Source organism: Somniosus microcephalus, chromosome 4 (assembly GCF_052327205.1).
Source record: "Somniosus microcephalus isolate GS21.2 chromosome 4, FLI_Smic_1.0, whole genome shotgun sequence".
In the NCBI taxonomy this organism is placed as follows: Eukaryota; Metazoa; Chordata; class Chondrichthyes; order Squaliformes; family Somniosidae; genus Somniosus; species Somniosus microcephalus.
Window position 1 is genome coordinate 258,354,179 of NC_140990.1, and position 18,564 is coordinate 258,372,742.

Below are 18,564 nucleotides of genomic sequence, written 5' to 3' on the forward strand. Positions count from 1 at the left end.
ATCCTGGCCAATATTTATCCCTCAACCAACATTACTTTAAAAAAATTATCTGCTCATTATCTCATTGCTGTTTGTGGGACTTTGCTGTGCGTAAATTGGTTACCACATTTCTCTACACTACAATAATGACTACATTTCAAAAAGTAATGAACTGACTGGAAAGTGCTTTGGACTGACTATGGTCATGAAAGATGCAAGTTCTTTTCTTTTTTTTGAATGAGACAAATGATTAAATCTATGTTACAGTCCAATGTGTTGCTTTTTTGCGATGGGGGGGGGGGGATCAGGTCAATTGGCATACAGCTTATTTAAAGAAGACAGCATTTGCTGCCAAAAGTCCATGCTATTTTAAATTCAAATCTTTTATCAAACAAAATGGCAAGCCCTAAGTAAAATTTAGTCAAAATGTGATTTTACACTTTGCTGATCCTTCTAATTTATGCTTGTTGTCGTTCTCCTTTGTCTTTCATATGTCCTGCTTCACTTGAGTAAACGTAGCAAGAGAATGCTAGCGAAGTGCGTCATTGACTTCTTCATGGTGCTGACACTCATGGTCCATGTTTATCAAAGAGGAGTCTTGTTTATTGTGAAATGTCCCTTCTAATTGACTAGGAACCGACTGAATTCTGTTGTGTAGGTGGTGAATCCAAGAGTTAGAAAGGCCCCCGGTCATAAAACTAAATCATTGAATTGAGCGCATCAACTGCTTTGCTACGGGGACAGCATGTCTAACATTTATATCACAGAAGTTTCTGATAGAACCAAAGAAGTTTACAGTTCAGAAGGAGACCATTCGGCCCGTCTTACCTGTGCTGAATCTTTGCCAGGGCAATCCGCAACTAATCCCAGTGCCCTACCTGCTCCCTATGTCTCATAGATCACCACTGGAAGTATCAAAACAGCAGTGAAATGTAGTAAATTTTTATTTATTCCCAATTGTTGAATAGAGCAAGACTGCTTACTTCCACTTCCACAGCATTAAAAAAAAATTCTAGGGATGTGGGTGTCGCTAGCAAGCCCGGCATTTATTGGCTGTCCCTATTTGCTCTTGAGAAGGTGGTGGTGGGTCTTCATCTTGAACCACTGCAGTCTATGTGATGAAGGTGCTCCCACAATGCTGTTAGGTAGGAAGTTGCAGGATTTTGACCCAGTGACAATGAAGGAACGGCGACATGTGTCCAAGTCAGGATTGTGTGTGACTTAGTGATGAGGTTGGAAGTGATGGTGTTACCACACACCTGCTGCCCTTGTCCTTCTCAGTAATAGTGGTCGTAGGTTTGGGAGGAGGGGGTGGGGGCGGGGGCCGGCAGGGGGGGAGAGGGATATCCTGCACATTGATAAATAATACTGCAGCTGTTTCACTAGTTGCCAATAGGAATTATATATGTAGAAGAACAATAACTTCTTTCAGTGCTTGTTTAAAGGTTGCAGTTTTTACAGTTAGAAAGGCCCGACTAGTCTATTCTGTTCAGAATAAGTACCCACTAATGAGCCAGAAGTGCAAATGCTTTCTCCTTTTAACCCTCTGTGTTTGCGAGTACATACTAGCAGGCATATATCTTTCTCTCAATTGTCATAATGTACAAAAAGAAAGACTTGCATTTATATAGCGCCTTTCATGACCTCGGGACGTCCCAAAGCACTTTACAGCCAATGAAGTACTTTTGGAGTGTAGTCACTGTTGTAATGTAGGAAACGTGGCAGCCAATTTGTGCACAGCAAGCTCCCACAAACAGCAATGTGATAATGATCAGATAAATCTGTTTTTGTTATGTTGATTGAGGGACACCGGGGATAACTCCCCTGCTCTTCTTCGAAATAGTGCCATGGGATCTCTTACGTCCATCTGAGAGAGCAGACGGGACCTCGGTTTAACGTCTCATCCGAAAGATGGCACCTCCGACAGTGCAGCACTCCCTCATTTTATTGTGCCCTGAACACCTCCATGTCTGAAACAACTTGCTGAGGACTATAATATTAATGAAGCCATACAGCTTCTTTCTGTCTGAATCCTGAAAGTACAACGTTATGTAAAAGTTTTCAAGCCTTATTGACTTATTTGAATATAGTGCTTTGTATGTAGATTCTATGGCTTTTGCCTATATTGCTTTCCAATGGTGTATACTGTTTCAGTGACCTGTTTTAAGTATTTTGCGTTATCCACCTATAGGTGTAACACTTTACCAAGCAGAAGGACGCTGAAGAATTCTAGATTAGTGAGCAAAAAGGATGACGTTCATGTCTGCATCATGTGCTTGCGTGCAATCATGAACTACCAGGTACACAGTACAAGCTTTCCCTTGTTTCTATACTCCAGTCCTTTGTCCTTCCATTCCTGAGAAATACAAAGATTTAAATGTGCCATGGTGCCTGTTCGCAGTAAAGTAAAGCTTCTACTTCAACTAATTAAAATAGTGGCCTAGCTCCATCTATCATTTAGTTCTGAAGCCTTCATAAGACCAAATCTAATGGCCTTTAGGAATATGTATAAAAGCACACAAAAAGGGGCACTAATTACATTTTATATCTGAATGTCATGTTAGGATCTATAGTTCACAGAATAACATTTTTAATTTTCTTTACAGATTTCATTATGCTGTAAATCATGTTAGTTTTTTTTGTAGTAAACCTGCAGGTGAAAGGACAAAATGACAGCCATAGAAAATGATTTTCAATGAATTTTTTCAGGCCCTGCTGAAACCTCGCTGACTGGCAGTTTCCTCTGTCCAGTTTGTAGTCCTTAATTCAGTGTCCTTGATTATTCAGTCTTCCCATAGATTTGCTTCAAGTGTTTGGGCATGTGCTGGTTGATGTTCCACTGCTCAATCATCTCTGATGACCAAAAGGTGGTGTCATGGTGACAGTGTTATCCAAAAGTCTGAAATAAGATATGTTGAGTATAGGGTGTAGCTACCATCTAGGCCAAAGAATCTTGAGAGTGATGTTTGTTGGTTTTTGGGTTGAATTTGGCCACTACTACTGGAAGCTTTCCAAAAATGTTCAAAATAAAAGTAAATCAAAAACTGTGTGTAATAATCTTTTTGCAGGAAATATTTTAAGTCACTTATTGATAATTTTAGACGAAAAAATATCTATGTGGAAAATAATATAATCTTCCCATTACATCTTGCAGAAAGTCCTATATATTTGTTCAATAGCTCAATAAGCCACAAATGTGCAGCGATATGACCAGTTGTGGTTTGTTATCAGAAACCTTAACCACAGGTTTTGACTATCAATATTTTGTGTCTAGAAAAGCAAACCAATTTTCCTGCATACTTCCCGTGCAATCTGAGCCCACTCTTCCAACAAACATTGTGCAAGTTGTTCCTCAATATGTTAGTTATAATTTCCTATGGCTATCATTTTGTGACCAGACCTGGAGATTTACAACAAAGAGCAACATGCTTACGGAATTCAGACTCGGGTAACACAATGTCATGATCTTACCTCCAGTTGCTGTGTGATGGAATGCATGGCCTTTCTGTAACAGTTCACCATACCAAGACCATTAGACATTGAATGTTGGGGCAGGATATGAGAGTATTTCTCTACTTTTGTCATAGTCTAAAACTTTCTGGAAAACACTTTTAGCAGTTCCAAATTATATTTATTATTGAATGATAGAGATTTACAACAATGGTACTTTATTCATAGACAGTAATCTGTTTTCTCTTCTCGAATTGCAGTATGGCTTTAACATGGTCATGTCACACCCACATGCTGTTAATGAAATTGCACTGAGTCTGAACAATAAGAATCCTAGGTAAGACATCCTTCCCACTTGAAAAACACATTGTGACTTAGTATTGATTTAGAAAAATGCAAAACGTACTGTGAAGTTTGAACAATTATTGTTCCAATTTTGTAGCATAATTGAGTAGAAATGTATACACATTGGGGGTTATTTTGGTAAAAGGGTGAAAACAGGTGCTAAATGGGTGCTGTGCTAATAAGACATGCCTGTTTGAAAGTCTGGATTTAGCAGGCAATTTTGGTCCTGATTGCTGATTACTGCAATTTGAACTTGCCTGGAGGTGCTAAAAAAGACACTTACAGGTTCAGCACTCGAGCATTGATTAGATGCAACTTCTGTGGAGCAGTATATATGGGCTCCACGCACCCACTTCCACTGAAGGTGTGGAGTGGGTTGGCTGACACTCAGTGGCAGGTTTCAGGATAGCTCGGGGACCGAGTGAGAGGGCGCACAGGTTCTCGGACGCGACGCTGGATGTCCTAGTGGAGGAGGTCCAGAGGAGGTGGGATGTCCTGTACCCGCAGGGGAGGGGGGGGGGAGGCGTCCACTTCTCACTCCTGTCCCTCTCTCCTGCAGCAACTGGTGCTGCTCTGCTTCTGCCCGGCCTCATGTCCTCCTCCCATTCTTCCTGCAGACCAAGGGGTACTCCTAGCAAAATGCCCATGACCAAGCATGCCCTTTTTCCTGGTGACTCCTATAAGATCTCCAATAATATATAGTAGCAGAGCACTCACTCTTTTTAGGTGAAGTCCTCAGAGAATTTCCGGAATAAATATTGATAGACTATTGGTGAAGTCTTGACAAAGTGTCGCAGAAAGTCTCCCGATGTGTTTCAAAAGTCCTCTTCAAACCTCCAGCAGCAAGTGAACAGTAAAAGGTGATATACCTTTTAAGTAGCGCTCGAAATCCTCAGCAACGACTTGTTTACTCCCAGCTGGTCGCTTTTAGGAGAGGGCGTTAGGTTAAGCACTATCCACCAAAATACCATGCAGCCTCATCAATGAGCGCTAGCAGACAATTTAAGTGGCAATCAGCCCCTTAACGATCTTCCGGGCGGCCATTTCTAGTGCAAGCTTCAGCTCCTTTACCAAAATGGCATCTTGCGCTAAACGCAGGCTAAGCCGGCATTTCAGCTCAAGATCCCATCTTGGCCACCCTGGAGGCTCTTTAGCGCCTAAAGAGCTGTCGAAAATCACTCCAATGCATCTTGTCACTAGAGAAATTAATCATGTATTTATCTATAGGTGCGTTTTTAAAATATCTATTTTCATGTGTTATATTGAATGTTAACTTTAGATTGCCCTTTTTGAACAAAAGAGGCTGAATGTTTAATTGAATTCTGGAAAAACAATTCCAAAATGAAGCATCATTGTCACTTACAGATAAATGTTTTCTGTGTTGTGTATCACCAGTACAAAAGAACTGGTGTAATCAGAACCTTGTTTATCCTGGTCCTGTTAATGATCTTGTTTGCTGCTATTGTAGGACAAAGGCTCTGGTCTTGGAACTGTTGGCAGCTGTTTGTCTTGTCAGAGGAGGACATGAAATAATCTTATTAGCGTTTGATAATTTCAAGGAGGTAAGATGCCTTTCTTCCTGGTAAAAGGCAACATGGAAATGATTTAAGCTTTTTACAGGATTCATCCCTCTTTACATCCTACAGTTCCTCTTCCCATCATTTCTTGAATAGCGAGGTGTGTTTAAAGTATAATTGTCACACCTACATTTTTTAATTTACCAGTTTATTGTAAAAGTTAGTTCCAGAAAATGAAAAAGTAATTATTCCGAAATAGAACAGATCTGTAGGTAGAGTATGCTAGCGAGAACTAGTGATTTAAAAAAAATTGACAATTATTACCTCAATAAAGTTAAACCCTTTACTGAAGAAAATTGCTTTCTCTATGGATGTACCTGGTACAATCTATTTGCCAGATTTGTGAATAGCTTTCAGCTCTTTTTGCCTTGGGAAGTGTTTGCCAATTGGGTGTTTGCAAAAGGATGGTCATTCAACATTAACATGCTGCCACGTATTATCAGCACTTATTTATAAAGCATTCTAGAGACATCTAGTAGTAGACACTGCTTCCTGTAGGAGTGGTTGTACACTCAGAAGGTCTTGGGTTTCTGCCCGGGCTGCTCCCTTTCATAATGACTCTCATTGCTTTAGAAAACAAAAGCAGTAAGTTCTCTCTGTTTCCTCTTGGGTAAAAGTACAGAGGGACACAAGTGTACAGTAGGGCTTTTCCACCTTGAACCTAAAATACTGTGATTGGTTCAGGCTGAGAGTGCGCAAGGAGAAAAATGTAACATCAACCTGGAAATGTCAACTGTTCAGCCTCTTTGTCCAGATAGCCTTTTGTTTACCTCTCAAAAAGGCAATAGTTTGTTGCTTTAAACCAAAATCCACCAGTTTTAAAGTATCTTGGTACTCTATACATTTTCATCCTATGACAGCTGTAAGAAAGGAAAGGGATGATACGAGCTCACGGATCCTTCAGTTTGGATATTAACCCTACCAGTAGATAGCTGAATATGAGCTTTCATATGATGGCCTAAAGTGGCCATAGTCGATCAACCAACATTTATTTACATTTTGGCCCATATTTTCCGATCGCAGGCCTCCCGCGGGCGGAGGCCTGCGATCTGGAAAAATCTGCGCCCTTACCTGAGGGCTCCCGGGACGCGTGCGCTTCCGATCCTGGGCCTCACCAAACTTGAAGTGTGCAGGGCCCACGTATCCTAGAGGCGCAGGTAGTTCGCAGCGACCTTGGGATCACGTGGGCCATGGGGAGCCAATCACAGAAAGGAATCTCTCTTCATACATTTGACAGGAAGACCTGTCGAATATATGAATGGAGATCATCCCCAAAACATAGTAAAACTTCAAATACATTTTTAAAAATCACATTTTTAATTGACTTGAAATTATGATAAATTAAGTATTTTAAACAAAAATTTAATTTTTTGAAAACAATAATTAAAGTTTTTTACGGGGCTAAAAATAAACTTCCCTTTTTTGAAAGTATTTTTAAATGATAAATCAGTGAAAAAAGTTTAAAAAAAAAAAAAAAAAAACTTTTTTCTTATCCTGGTAAAAGCAGGCCGTACGCTTTTACCAGGCGTAAGAATTGTAAGGGTTTTCTGCGGGCAGAGGGTCTCCAAAAAGTGGAACTATCCGCCCGCAGAGGCCCTTCTCCCAGGCAGCCGGAGGATCTGTCAACGGAAATGCATGCCTGAAACCGGCATTTCCGTGTACCCACCCGTAGGGATCAGAATATCTGTGCCTTTATTTTTCTGAATCATAAGTCCATTTTGTGCAGTTTTTTCAGTTTCATATGTAGCAAAATTCTAGATGCAAAACAGTGGGACAACAATTCTGAAATCACAAGGTCCTGATCCACTATTTTTTGGTCACTGCATTATATAAATGTAGTACCCAATTAGTACTACTGGATGGCAGTGTCTGAAATGAAGAACTACATCGGTAGAGAATGATCCTCCTTTGTTTGCTGTGGAGCTGGTGTTTGTGACCTTCAGCTGGTCCATTTTGAAGAAGTATTTAGTTGCCTGGACACAGTTAGTGCAGAGCACTGCTTTAAAGAACAGAAGTTTCCAGAATTCCATTAGATTTCCAACGGATGGCACAGTGGCGTAGTTAAAAGAAAACTGAGTTTTAAAGAAGAAAGAATCATGGAGCAAATTAAGACAAAGAAATGATGATCGTTAATAAAAGTAACAGAATAGAGGGTAGTTAAAACTAACAAATGAGGGGACAAGAACTAAAGGAATTGCATAAAAGGACAAAGGAAAATTACATTAAAGCCAATGATTCAGTTAGCCATAAGACTATGTATCTTTCCCCAATTAAGTTATTGTTTAACAACTCTTGTGTGCTTTGCTAAATATACACAAGTACTTGTTACTAAACTGGTCCATTTAATAATCTTCAGTTCTGTAACAAATGCAGCAATTTCTTCAAACTGGGAAATTCAAATTTGTTCAGTTGTGAATGTTATAGAATTGAATTCCACAGCCCTTAGAGATGACGGAGACCAAGCAGTAAATTGTGGTATTAAACAAAACCATTGCTTGTAGTTAAAATTAGCAATTCAGACTACTATAACTGTTAATGAGGCAATTTCTTGTTGCTGGAGTATGTGCTTAATCCAACCACTCTTCTTTAAATAGGCTGTCCTTAATATGCAGAGTTAAACTGTGTTAAGCCTAAATACCATTTCATTCAATCACCCAGCATCTGTTCACTTAAATTGTGCAGTATGCTTGTTTATGATGGCTATTCTTCAAAATCTTTGTGATCAATAAAATATGAACATGGCTTTAGTTTTTCATTTAAAGTTAGATTTTAATACAAATTATATCTAACTAGAGCTGTCTCCCTTTACCAAGTCCAAAACTGGACAGAGTGTAGGGCAAGGAGCATGGCTTAAGGAACAAACACTTTAAAATTGTCGTGGTCTGTTGTGCCATTATTTCCCTCTTATTCTGAGGTGGAATGTCTCTAAACAAATGTAAACCAACAAGGTCACTGAACTCGGGGAAGCATAGAAACAGAAGATAGGAGCAGGATTAGGCCATTCGGCCCCTCGAGCCTGTTCTGCCATTTAATGAGATCATGGTTGGTCATCCAAATTCAGTACCCCGTTCCTGCCTTCTCCCCATATCCCTTGATCCCTTTAGCCTTAAGAAATATATCTTACTCCTTCTTGAATATATTTAATGAATTGGCCTCAACTGCCTTCTGTGGTAGAGAATTCCACAGGTTCACCACTCTCTGGGTGAAGAAATTCCTCCTCATCTCAGTCCTAAATGGCTTAGCCCTTATCCTTAGACTGTGACCCCTGGTTCTGGACTCCCCCGCCATCGGGAACATCCTTCCTGCATCCAGTCTGTCTAGTCCTGTTAGAATTTTATAAGTTTCAATGAGATCCCCTCTCATTCTTCTAAACTCTAGCGAATATAAGCCTAATCGACCCAATCTCTCTTCATACGTCATTCCTGCCATCCCAGGTATCAGTCTGGTGAATCTTCGCTGCACTCCCTCCATGGCAAGAACATCCTTCCTCAGATAAGGCGACCAAAACTGCACACACAAAAAACGGGGGAAAAAAAGCAAGTTTAATTGATGAGTATCCTAACTATCCTTACCTTCTAAGTTGAACACTCACCTGCTGGAGCTACCCAGCTGCTTTTCTTTTCAAATTATAATTTTATTTCTTTTCATTTTTAAGAATTTCACGTCATGCTTCTGCCACAGGTCACCCCAAAAGTGGCCCACCTGTAAACTACCAAAACATATTAAGGAATTGAAGCTGACAGATTAAAGTAATGGATTGGGAAACATTAACCATCACTTCTTGTTTGTGAAGCAACTTGGCTGCTGCAAAGCCAGGCTGTTGTGATGCATTTTTGTAGTTTGTCTTCAAGCAAGGTGATTTTTTGTATGAATTTAAATATTTGCAAGTCCCAGCTTCAGGTTATTTTATGTCTAATGGATGTAGTCCTCTTGAGAGAAGAATGGCTTCAGTTCCAAGCCAAACTAAAAGCATGGAACTAAAGTAACACAACCTTTAGAAATTATGATTGTTTCCACTGGTCAGTAAGACAGTAATAATAGGGCACACAAAAAAATTAAAGGGGAGGTTAGGAAACATTTCTTTACATAGAGGGTTGGTAGAATGTGGAATTCTCTGCCACAACCATTGTTAAAGTAGAGTCCATAAAATATATTTTTAACAGTGAATTAGTTGCTTAAAATAGAGGAATATTACAGAGTATGGGGAGCAAGCAGCAGGGTGGGATCAGACTGGTGGTTCATGTGGAAAGAACAGCAACACAGACTTGGGGAGCTAAATGGTCTGTTTCTGTATTGGAACATTGTATGACACAGCAATAAATTGGATGAGAGCATCAAAAATTATAGTCATCTAAGCATGTAATAAATACATATGAGTAACTATTGAACGCAACTATTGCACATTAATCGAACTACCTTTTAGAATATGTTTTATAACCACAGAGAACGCGCTGGATTAAAGAACAATATTTAAATTAATATGTAATTAATGCATTAATGGTAAACATAATTGGAAGTTATGCCTATTCAAATCTAAATTGCAACTGTGGTTTGAATAGATCCACTTTATGGAGGATATGATGACTTCTCAACCACGCAAATGATATGGTGAACGGATATATAAAACTAAACTGAAGATGGCTGTTTTTTCCCTTGATGGCTCAGATGAGTTTGTAGCTCTGCCATACAGACAAAGAAGATCACAGGTTCAATCCCTGGTAGGAACTGAGTTAGTGATCTCAGCCAGGGCACCAGTAGGGATGCTACAATTGGTCGCATCACCTTTTATGTTAGGGAGGGGTAAATTGGCCAGGGTTCTTGCTCCTATTAGTTGTCCAATGACTCCTGCTGAAAGTACGTGTGTAGATTTGGGTTAGGATAGGATTGAGCTTGTCTGCGATGCCCACCCCCCCAGTTGTGTAGCCTGCCAAAACTCACTGTCTAGATTCACACAAAAATAATAGCCATTTTGACAATATAACAAGGGCACTTGGCACTCGTGCAGCTGTACCCCAAGTATAAGTCAATGACTTTTGCGAGGAAGAGGAGAGAAAATTAGTGGTTAAAAAAAGATGGCTGATTAATGAGACCAAACCACTGCTGGGAAAATTAATGTTGCATCTGTCACATGATTGCTACAAATATGAATCTTGCAGCTCTGTCAACTCAGTAGAACAATAAGTTCATTTATCTCAAGAAATAAATAAGGTGACATGCACTAAATATGTTTCATTCAGTGTTTACACAAAAAGAGCCATTGGCTAAGATGATTTTTTTCAGTTTGTTAGCAGAATATTATTGAAGGCCTATCCTGGTGTTTTCCCTCATAACCTGTTATGTTGTATGTAACACAATTGTCTTTTTCCAGTGACCTCTGCTGGAGGTTATATTTGTATTTTACAGCAAATTTTTATAGTACATTTGGGCAATTTTTTACTCGGCTGTTTTTGGGCTTGCAGTCATGTGTTAATTTGTCTGACTTGCCTAAACTTTCTAGAGCCCGAGATCCAAAAACTTGCCTTTCTTCCCTTTTGTGAAACCTCTTTAGGTTCTCACTCTACATCTGACAATAAAGAGTCTAGCAACAGACTTACAAACAACATAGATCTTGAAAAGCTTGGATGCAGCCCCCCTCCTGTTACCTTGGCAACATGGAGCTGGGTGAGTTCCACCTTCAGTTCATTCAGCAGCTCTTCCGTCTCCTTGCCATGCAAATCACACGTCTTGATTTTTGCTATTTTCTTTGGGTAACCGCAGAGCAGAACACGTAATGTGTATTGCAAACCCAACAGCAAAGGTAACCAGAAAGGAATATGAAGAGAGATTTTAATTTTATGTCCTAGATTTAGAAATAGGTGCGCAGCTAGATTACACAGTGCCAGTGAACCAACTGTGTGGATCATGTACTGTCTAACTAGTTATTTGTTTATTTTAGAGAAATAACTTAATTTACAGTCGATTTACCAACATTCAAAGAAAAATGATAATGTGTAGTGTTGCTGTAAATTTCCAGCCCACTCATTAAAATGGTACATGGTTGCGAGTCTGTACGTAGAGCACCCTCTAGTGTTGAAATGGAATCCGATTACAGTTTTGGGTTTCTGATTGTTTAATGCTTTTTCTCATTATATCTTACCTCAGGTGTGTGGTGAAAAGTATCGATTTGAAAAGCTAATGGAACATTTCCGAAATGAAGACAATAACATTGACTTCATGGTAAGCATCTTATTAACGAATAAATCTTGCGCCCTTCACAGCTCATATGTTACTGTGTATCACCCCTGCAGATATGTATCACCCCGAGATGTGAAAGTGGATAGTGAAGCAAATGTTGGTGTTGATCAGTGTCTGTGAGGTAATGGGTATCCGATTTGATCTTCAAATACCTCATCTCATTTGTTTCAGGTGAACTGTGCATATCTTGATTGTGATTCAAGAATAACATTGTGATTATGTCTACAGTAGATGCTATAGTTAAACAGACCATGTGTAGAAGATTCTCAGTGATAGATGAGGATCAGTGAGAATGCTCTGCTGTTGACTAAAACACAAATAAAACAAATCAGGGATAAAAATCATTCAATGATGTGGAGTGTGCCTGGATCTGTATCACGAACCACAGCTGCCTACAGGATTGAAGTGACAAAGGGTTGCAGTGTGAATAATATTTCTAACAGCAAACAATCTGATAAAATACTGAAAATTAAATCTCGTGACACTGTAGTTCCTTGTCATAAAACACTTTGTCATGCCATTTGTGCGCATCATGGCACCATTTTCTTAACTGATCAAGCACTAATACAATTGGAGGAATACAGTTCCGATTTACTTTTTTTTTTATACCCCATTTACTAGATTAATAATCTCTCTAATGTAACCTCTGTTGCCTCCTTTCAAGGCTGAAAAGCCAAAATCTTTCCTCATAATTCAATCCTTCCACACTACAGGTCAGACTTGGGGCTCTTTTCTGCATGCCCTCTTGAACTTAAATGTCTCTTATTTGTCTCATTGACCAGAACTAGACACATTACTCATGATGACTACTAAAACCCCCAGATCTTTCAACTACACCCGTAGCTATTGATCTACTTTATTTCTATATCCGGGACTGTAACTGGGGCATGGCTTTAGTCTTTCTTTTAGTGGTCTGGTGTTAAAAAAAAAGTGAATGTGATATACAGGACTTTACATTGTTTGTTTCAACCATTTATTCTTAAAGTTTTTTTTAAACTCAAGTCATTCCAACCAAATAGGCCCTAAATTGGCTGAATGTAACAGCCGACAGCTCGTAACATGTCTATTTCCAAAGAATCTCAATAAGGTGAAAATATTCTAGGCTCTGCGGTAATGTTGAAAGGGCACATGGTCAGCTATTTAATAGCTTTGCACTTGAAAGACCTTGTGGTTTTGATGTGTTAATGGTGTTTTCCTGATACTGATATTAAAATATTCAACAGGTTCTTTCAGAAAATTTAGTAGTTCTCTTGAGATATTGACATAACATTTTGATTTACTAAACTGTCAGTTTTGCAGAACATTCTACAGTTATTTTAAAAGGATATAGTTAATGAAAAGGTTTCCTTGGATTTAAAATGTAGCACATAATTTATACAGGGGAGCAGGGCGGCAATGTGTAAGGACTGACTTAGAATAGTTAATTTGAAAATATATATACACATGAGCACAGATAAAACTCAAGTTACAGTGCAGAATGTAGAAGAATAAATGTTAATCAGCAGTTTAGTATTCAGTAATTGCACAATACATGAATTTTGTAGCCTGCAGAGTGGGTGAAATTGTTCTTTGACAATGGCTCCAAACTGGCAGTAGTGAATCGGTTGCTCGTTTTTCACTGTGCCCGTGTTCTTTTCTATTTTATTTTTTTATGTGTCAGCCGTGGCTCAGTGGGTAGCATTCTCGCCTCTTGAGTCAGAAGGTTGTGGGTTCAAGCCCCACTCGAGAGACTCGAGCACAATAATCTAGTGCAGCGCTGAGGGAGTGCTGCATTGTTGGGGGTGCAGTCTTTCAGAGGAGACGTTAAACCGAGGCCCCGTCTGCTCTCAGGTGGATGTAAAAGGTCCTGTAGCACTATTTCAAAGAAGAGCAGCAGAGTTATCCTGGGCGTCCTGGCCAATATTTATCCCTCAATCAACATAACAAAAACAGATTATCTGGTCATTATCACATTGCTGTTTGTGGGAGTTTGCTGTGTGCACATTTCCTACATTACAGCAGAAACTACACTTCAAAAGTACTTTATTGGCTGTAAAGCACTTTGGGACATCCTGAGGTTGTGAAAGGCGCTATATAAATGCAAGTCTTTCTTTCTATTGACGTCAGTTACTAGTGAAGTCCAAGTGGTCATGTCTTTTATAAAATAATAATTCTCCAATTGTCTGTCTTTTAAAAAAATTAAAAACATAAATGTAACATATCTACATGGGTTCTGTTGTGTATGTACCTTTAAGGGAATAACTGGTCTTAGACTGCAGTACCGGCAGTGACCACCCCTGTATAAAAGGCCCTAGCAGGCTTCTGTATTTCAGTCTGACGTTGCCCTCCTGTTCAGTAAAGTACCTGTTAAACTGTTCTCCCGAAGTCCGTGTATTATTGAGGCGCGGACTTTACAGTGGCGACGAGTAAGTTCGAACTCCCCTGCAGTGTGGCATCATCTCACGGGAATCTCGCCCTGAGAGGAGGTTTCTTGGAGGTCATAGTCTGAGCAACGGGCGTCGACTGCGGGCAACCGCCCAAAGAATTCATCGGTGTTCGGAGAATTGCGGGAGAGACTGTGGAGAGCTGTGCTTGGCTCCCCAGTTAAGGTGTTCCAGCAAATCGTGCTGGTAGCAGGTAGTGCGCTGACCCTTCCGGACTGCGGCGGGCTCAAGCTAGATCGAGCGGCTCTACAAAACAGGCCGCGCAGCGTCGCCGGGAAAAGAAAACAAGAGAGAGAGAGGGTGGAGCTCACAGGGCGCGGTCGGTGCTCAAGAACCAGGCAGCGGAGAGAAAATAAACGGGGGGAAGGAAAGCGAGATGCGCCGAAGCCGTGGGTCACCGCCATTACCCTGTAGAACGCTAGGAGCAGCGTGGCAGCAAGGGGAAGAAGCAAAAGCGCGGGAGGCGCCATTTTATCCCGTTGGGGAAGAAACAAAAGCGCGGGAAGCGCCATTTTATTCTATTGGGGAAGAAGCAAAAGCGCGGGAGGCGCCATTTTAAATCACCCAAGATGCCGAAAAGTGGCAGTATCACTGCTTTCGACAACGAGGTAGAAGACTGGACCACATATGTGGAAGGAATTGAAGTGTACTGCAAGGCAAATGAGGTGGCCGATGGAAAGAGGGCGTCGGTATTATTAAATCTGATGGGTGCGAGTACGTACGGCCTATTGCGGAATTTAATTACCCCAGCTAAACCAATGGAGAAAAGTTTTGAGGAGATTGTTCATATCTTACAGGAACACCTAAGCCCTACACCACTGCTGATAGCAGAAAGATTCAAGTTCCATAAAAGAAACCAGCACAAAGATGAGAGCAATGCTGACTATCTTACGGAACTACGCAAGTTGTCGAAGCACTGCCAGTTCGGAGCAGGACTGGCAGACACCTTACGGGATAAGTTTGCCTGCGGGCTCCAGAGTGAAGGAACCCAGAAACGACTACTTTCGAAAAAGGACCTGACGCTAGAACAGGCTTTCAGCGTGGCAGTATCCTACGAAGCAGCAGCACGGGGAGCTGCGGAAATACAACAGAAACCACAAGAATACAGCGCTAACGAAATGGCGAATGGAGCAGAAAAGTGCTATCACTGCGGCAGAAGGACTGCTGGTTTAAGGACAAAGTATGCAGGCAATGCGGAAAAATGGGACATATAGCAAGAGTCTGCAGGTCGGGAAAGAAAACCAGCACGACAAGAACTACTAAAGAACAGTACAGGAAAGTAAAGAAACTGACAGACAGTAGTTCGGAAGATCAGGAGAGTGATAAGGACTCCGGGAGCAGGAGACTAAGTTGTCTAAAGCTACACAATGTGATCGCAAAGGAGGATCACCGAACCATTTGGGTCACCCTCACGATAGCAGGGTCCCCAGTAAAGATGGAATTGGACACAGGATCAGCCCTAACTGTCATGAATCGACGAGCGGCTATGAGCGGCTATTCTCACACATACCCTTAAAGGACACGTCCATTGTATTGAAGACATACACGGGGCAAAAGGTTTACCCCAGAGGAAAAATAAGGGTGCCAGTTAAATATAATGGCAAGGAAACGCAGGAACTATATATGTATATACTACGAGATGGAGGACCACCATTATTGGGACGTGAATGGATCCGAAAAATACAATTGGATTGGCATTCCATTCAGGCGCTAACTGTGACTGACACAAAGGATGATGACGTCGCACCTGGACGTCTGTCAAAAATTCTATCTGACGCGGAAGAGGTGTTCCAACAAGGACTTGGGACTCTAAAAGGAGTAAAGGCAACCATAAAGATAGAAGATAACGCAAACCCAAAATTTTTTAAGGCCAGACCGATGCCATACGCGATCCGCCCAGCCGTTGAAGCTGAACTGGAGAGTCTGGAACGTTCAGGTGTGCTGTCCAAGGTGGACTGGAGCGAGTGGGCCACACCCATCATTCCTGTAATGAAGAAGGCATTGAGCAGCACGCCTGGGGAGCCGAAGAAGGTTCGCATCTGTGGGGAGTTCAAGGTGACTGTGAACCCAGTCCTGCACACAGTACAATATCTACTTCCGCGGATAGAAGATATTTGCGTCTCACTATCTGGAGGGAAACGTTTTACAAAGATTGATCTGGCCCAAGCGTATCTACAAATGGTGGTGGAAGAAGCATCTAGAAAATACCTCACGATAAACACTCACAAAGGCCTTTACCAGTACAATCGACTGGTATTCGGGGTAGCATCAGCCCCGGCTATTTGGCAGAGGGCGATGGAACAAGTCCTGCAAGGGATTCCGGGGACCCAGTGTTATTTGGACGACATCCTGGTTACGGGCAAAAATGACAGTGAACACCTTGTCAACCTGGAGCAGGTGCTCACGAGATTACAGGAATATGGGCTACGAGCCAACCGCCCCAAATGCGAGTTCTTCAGGAGACAAATCTCGTATTGTGGCCACATGATTGATGAGGAAGGGTTGCATAAGTCGCCGGACAAGATTGAGGCTGTAGTCAAGGCTCCAGCACCAGAAAATGTGTCGCAACTGAGGTTGTTCCTCAGGTTGGTGAACTACTACCATAAGTTCTTGCCGAATTTATCTACAATTCTGCACCCACTGAACGCCCTGCTGCAAACTGGAGTAACATGGAAATGGAGTGATGAGTGTAAGCGTGCCTTTCAGAAATGTAAATGCCTAATCACTTCACAAGAAGTATTGACCCACTACAACCCAACACTACCGATTCGGTTGGCATGTGATGCGTCACCTTACGGCATTGGAGCGGTGCTGTCACACAAATTCCGTGACGGTTCAGAGAGGCCAATAGCCTTTGCATCGCGCTCGCTAACCGCAGCCGAGCGTAACTACGCCCAGATTGACAGGGAGGCCCTCAGCCTGGTGTGGGGGGTGAAGAAGTTCAATCACTATCTGCACGGGCAGAAATTCACCCTACTGACTGATCATCAGCCCCTGGTCTCCATTTTTAACCCAAAGAAGGGCGTTCCGGTGATGACGGCGCAACGGCTGCAAAGATGGTCACTTTTTCTAGGGGCACATCAGTACGACATAGAGTACAAGGGTACGAAACAGCATGGAAACGCTGATGGGCTGTCGCGCCTACCGTTGCCTACGGTGGAAGAAGCACCTGCAGTGGACCCTGTGGAGATATTCCATGCGACCATAGTCGAATGTCTACCTGTTACAAACTCAAGTATAGAGAAGGAAACCCGAAATGACCCGACACACTCTCGGGTCTATGATTTGATGGTGAAGGGATGGCCAGCATATGGCGACTCACTGTTGCCAGCATTCTCGCCAAGGAGAGAACAGCTGTCAGTGTGCCGGGGGACCTTGATGTGTGGATCCCGAGTGGTAATCCCACCCAACTTGAGAGATAGAGTGCTCAATGAGCTTCATGGGTCATCTGGGAGGGGTAAAAATGAAGAGCCTAGCCAGGGCGTTTGTGTGGTGGCCGGAAATCGATAAAGAAATTGAGGATATGACCAAGAGATGCACAGGATGCCAGAAGGTCCAAAACGCTCCACCACAGGCCCCGCTACATCCATGGGAGTGGCCCTCATCTCCATGGCAACGGGTACACATTGATTTTGCTGGTCCATTTATGGACTCAATGTTTCTAATCGCTGTGGACGCCCATTCGAAATGGCCAGAGGTCATTAAAATGTCCTCCACCACCACAGAGAAAACTATTGCAGTCCTAAGGACCATCTTCGCCAGGAATGGGTTGCCAGAACAGATTTGCTCCGACAATGGGCCACAGTTTGTGTCTGAGGATTTCCGGAGGTTCCTGAAGAATAATGGGGTGAAACATTACACATCTGCCCCATATCATCCAGCCACAAATGGATTGGCTGAGAGGTTTGCTCAGACCTTTAAAAAGGCCATAAAGGCAATGTATAATGACGACATACCACTACAACACAAGGTGGATAATTTCTTGTTTGCTTACCGGAATGCGACACATGCAGTAACCAACCAAACTCCAGCCGTACTGTTTTTCAACCGAAGGCTAAGATGTCGCTTGGATTTGCTCAAACCAAACATAAGACGAGATGTTGAGGATATGCAGTTCCAGCACATCAATGAGAAGCCAACCAGGAGCTTCAAGATAGGGCAACCAGTCTTGGCCCGCGACTACCGAACAGAAAAATGGCAGCCAGGAACGATATGCACACAGCAGGGACCACTAATGTACACAGTGGACGTTGGAGAGAGCATCGTGAGACGCCATGCTGACCAGATTCTAGAGTCACAGGAACAAGTCAAACCTATACCACAAGCATGTGCACCTGGTAATGAGCCCGAAGTACAGATAGCATCTACCTCAGAAGCAGTGGTATTGGAAGCTGACGAACCAATCAATGACAATGAGCCAGAATCGACTCCACCGCAAGAACAGGATACTCGAGAAAGGCGCTATCCAGTCAGGATCAGACAGCCTCCTCAAAGACTGAACTTATAAATGATTATTTCAGTTGATGTATATAGTACCGAGAAAATTGTAATTGTAA

At 41.9% G+C, this 18,564-nt stretch overlaps 1 protein-coding gene across 8 annotated transcripts in view; it reads left to right on the forward strand.

The window, feature by feature from the left end:
• LOC147120410 (formin-like protein 2) overlaps window positions 1-18,564 on the forward strand; it is a 375,571-nt gene that overhangs the window by 308,656 nt on the left and 48,351 nt on the right. For all 8 annotated transcript variants that reach the window (XM_085986300.1, XM_085986294.1, XM_085986293.1 and 5 more), the window contains exons 7-10: window positions 2,171-2,279; window positions 3,690-3,766; window positions 5,243-5,336; window positions 11,493-11,567. In XM_085986300.1, the coding sequence (XP_085842426.1) occupies window positions 2,171-2,279; window positions 3,690-3,766; window positions 5,243-5,336; window positions 11,493-11,567 (355 nt within the window). The remainder of the gene's footprint in view (window positions 1-2,170; window positions 2,280-3,689; window positions 3,767-5,242; window positions 5,337-11,492; window positions 11,568-18,564) is intronic.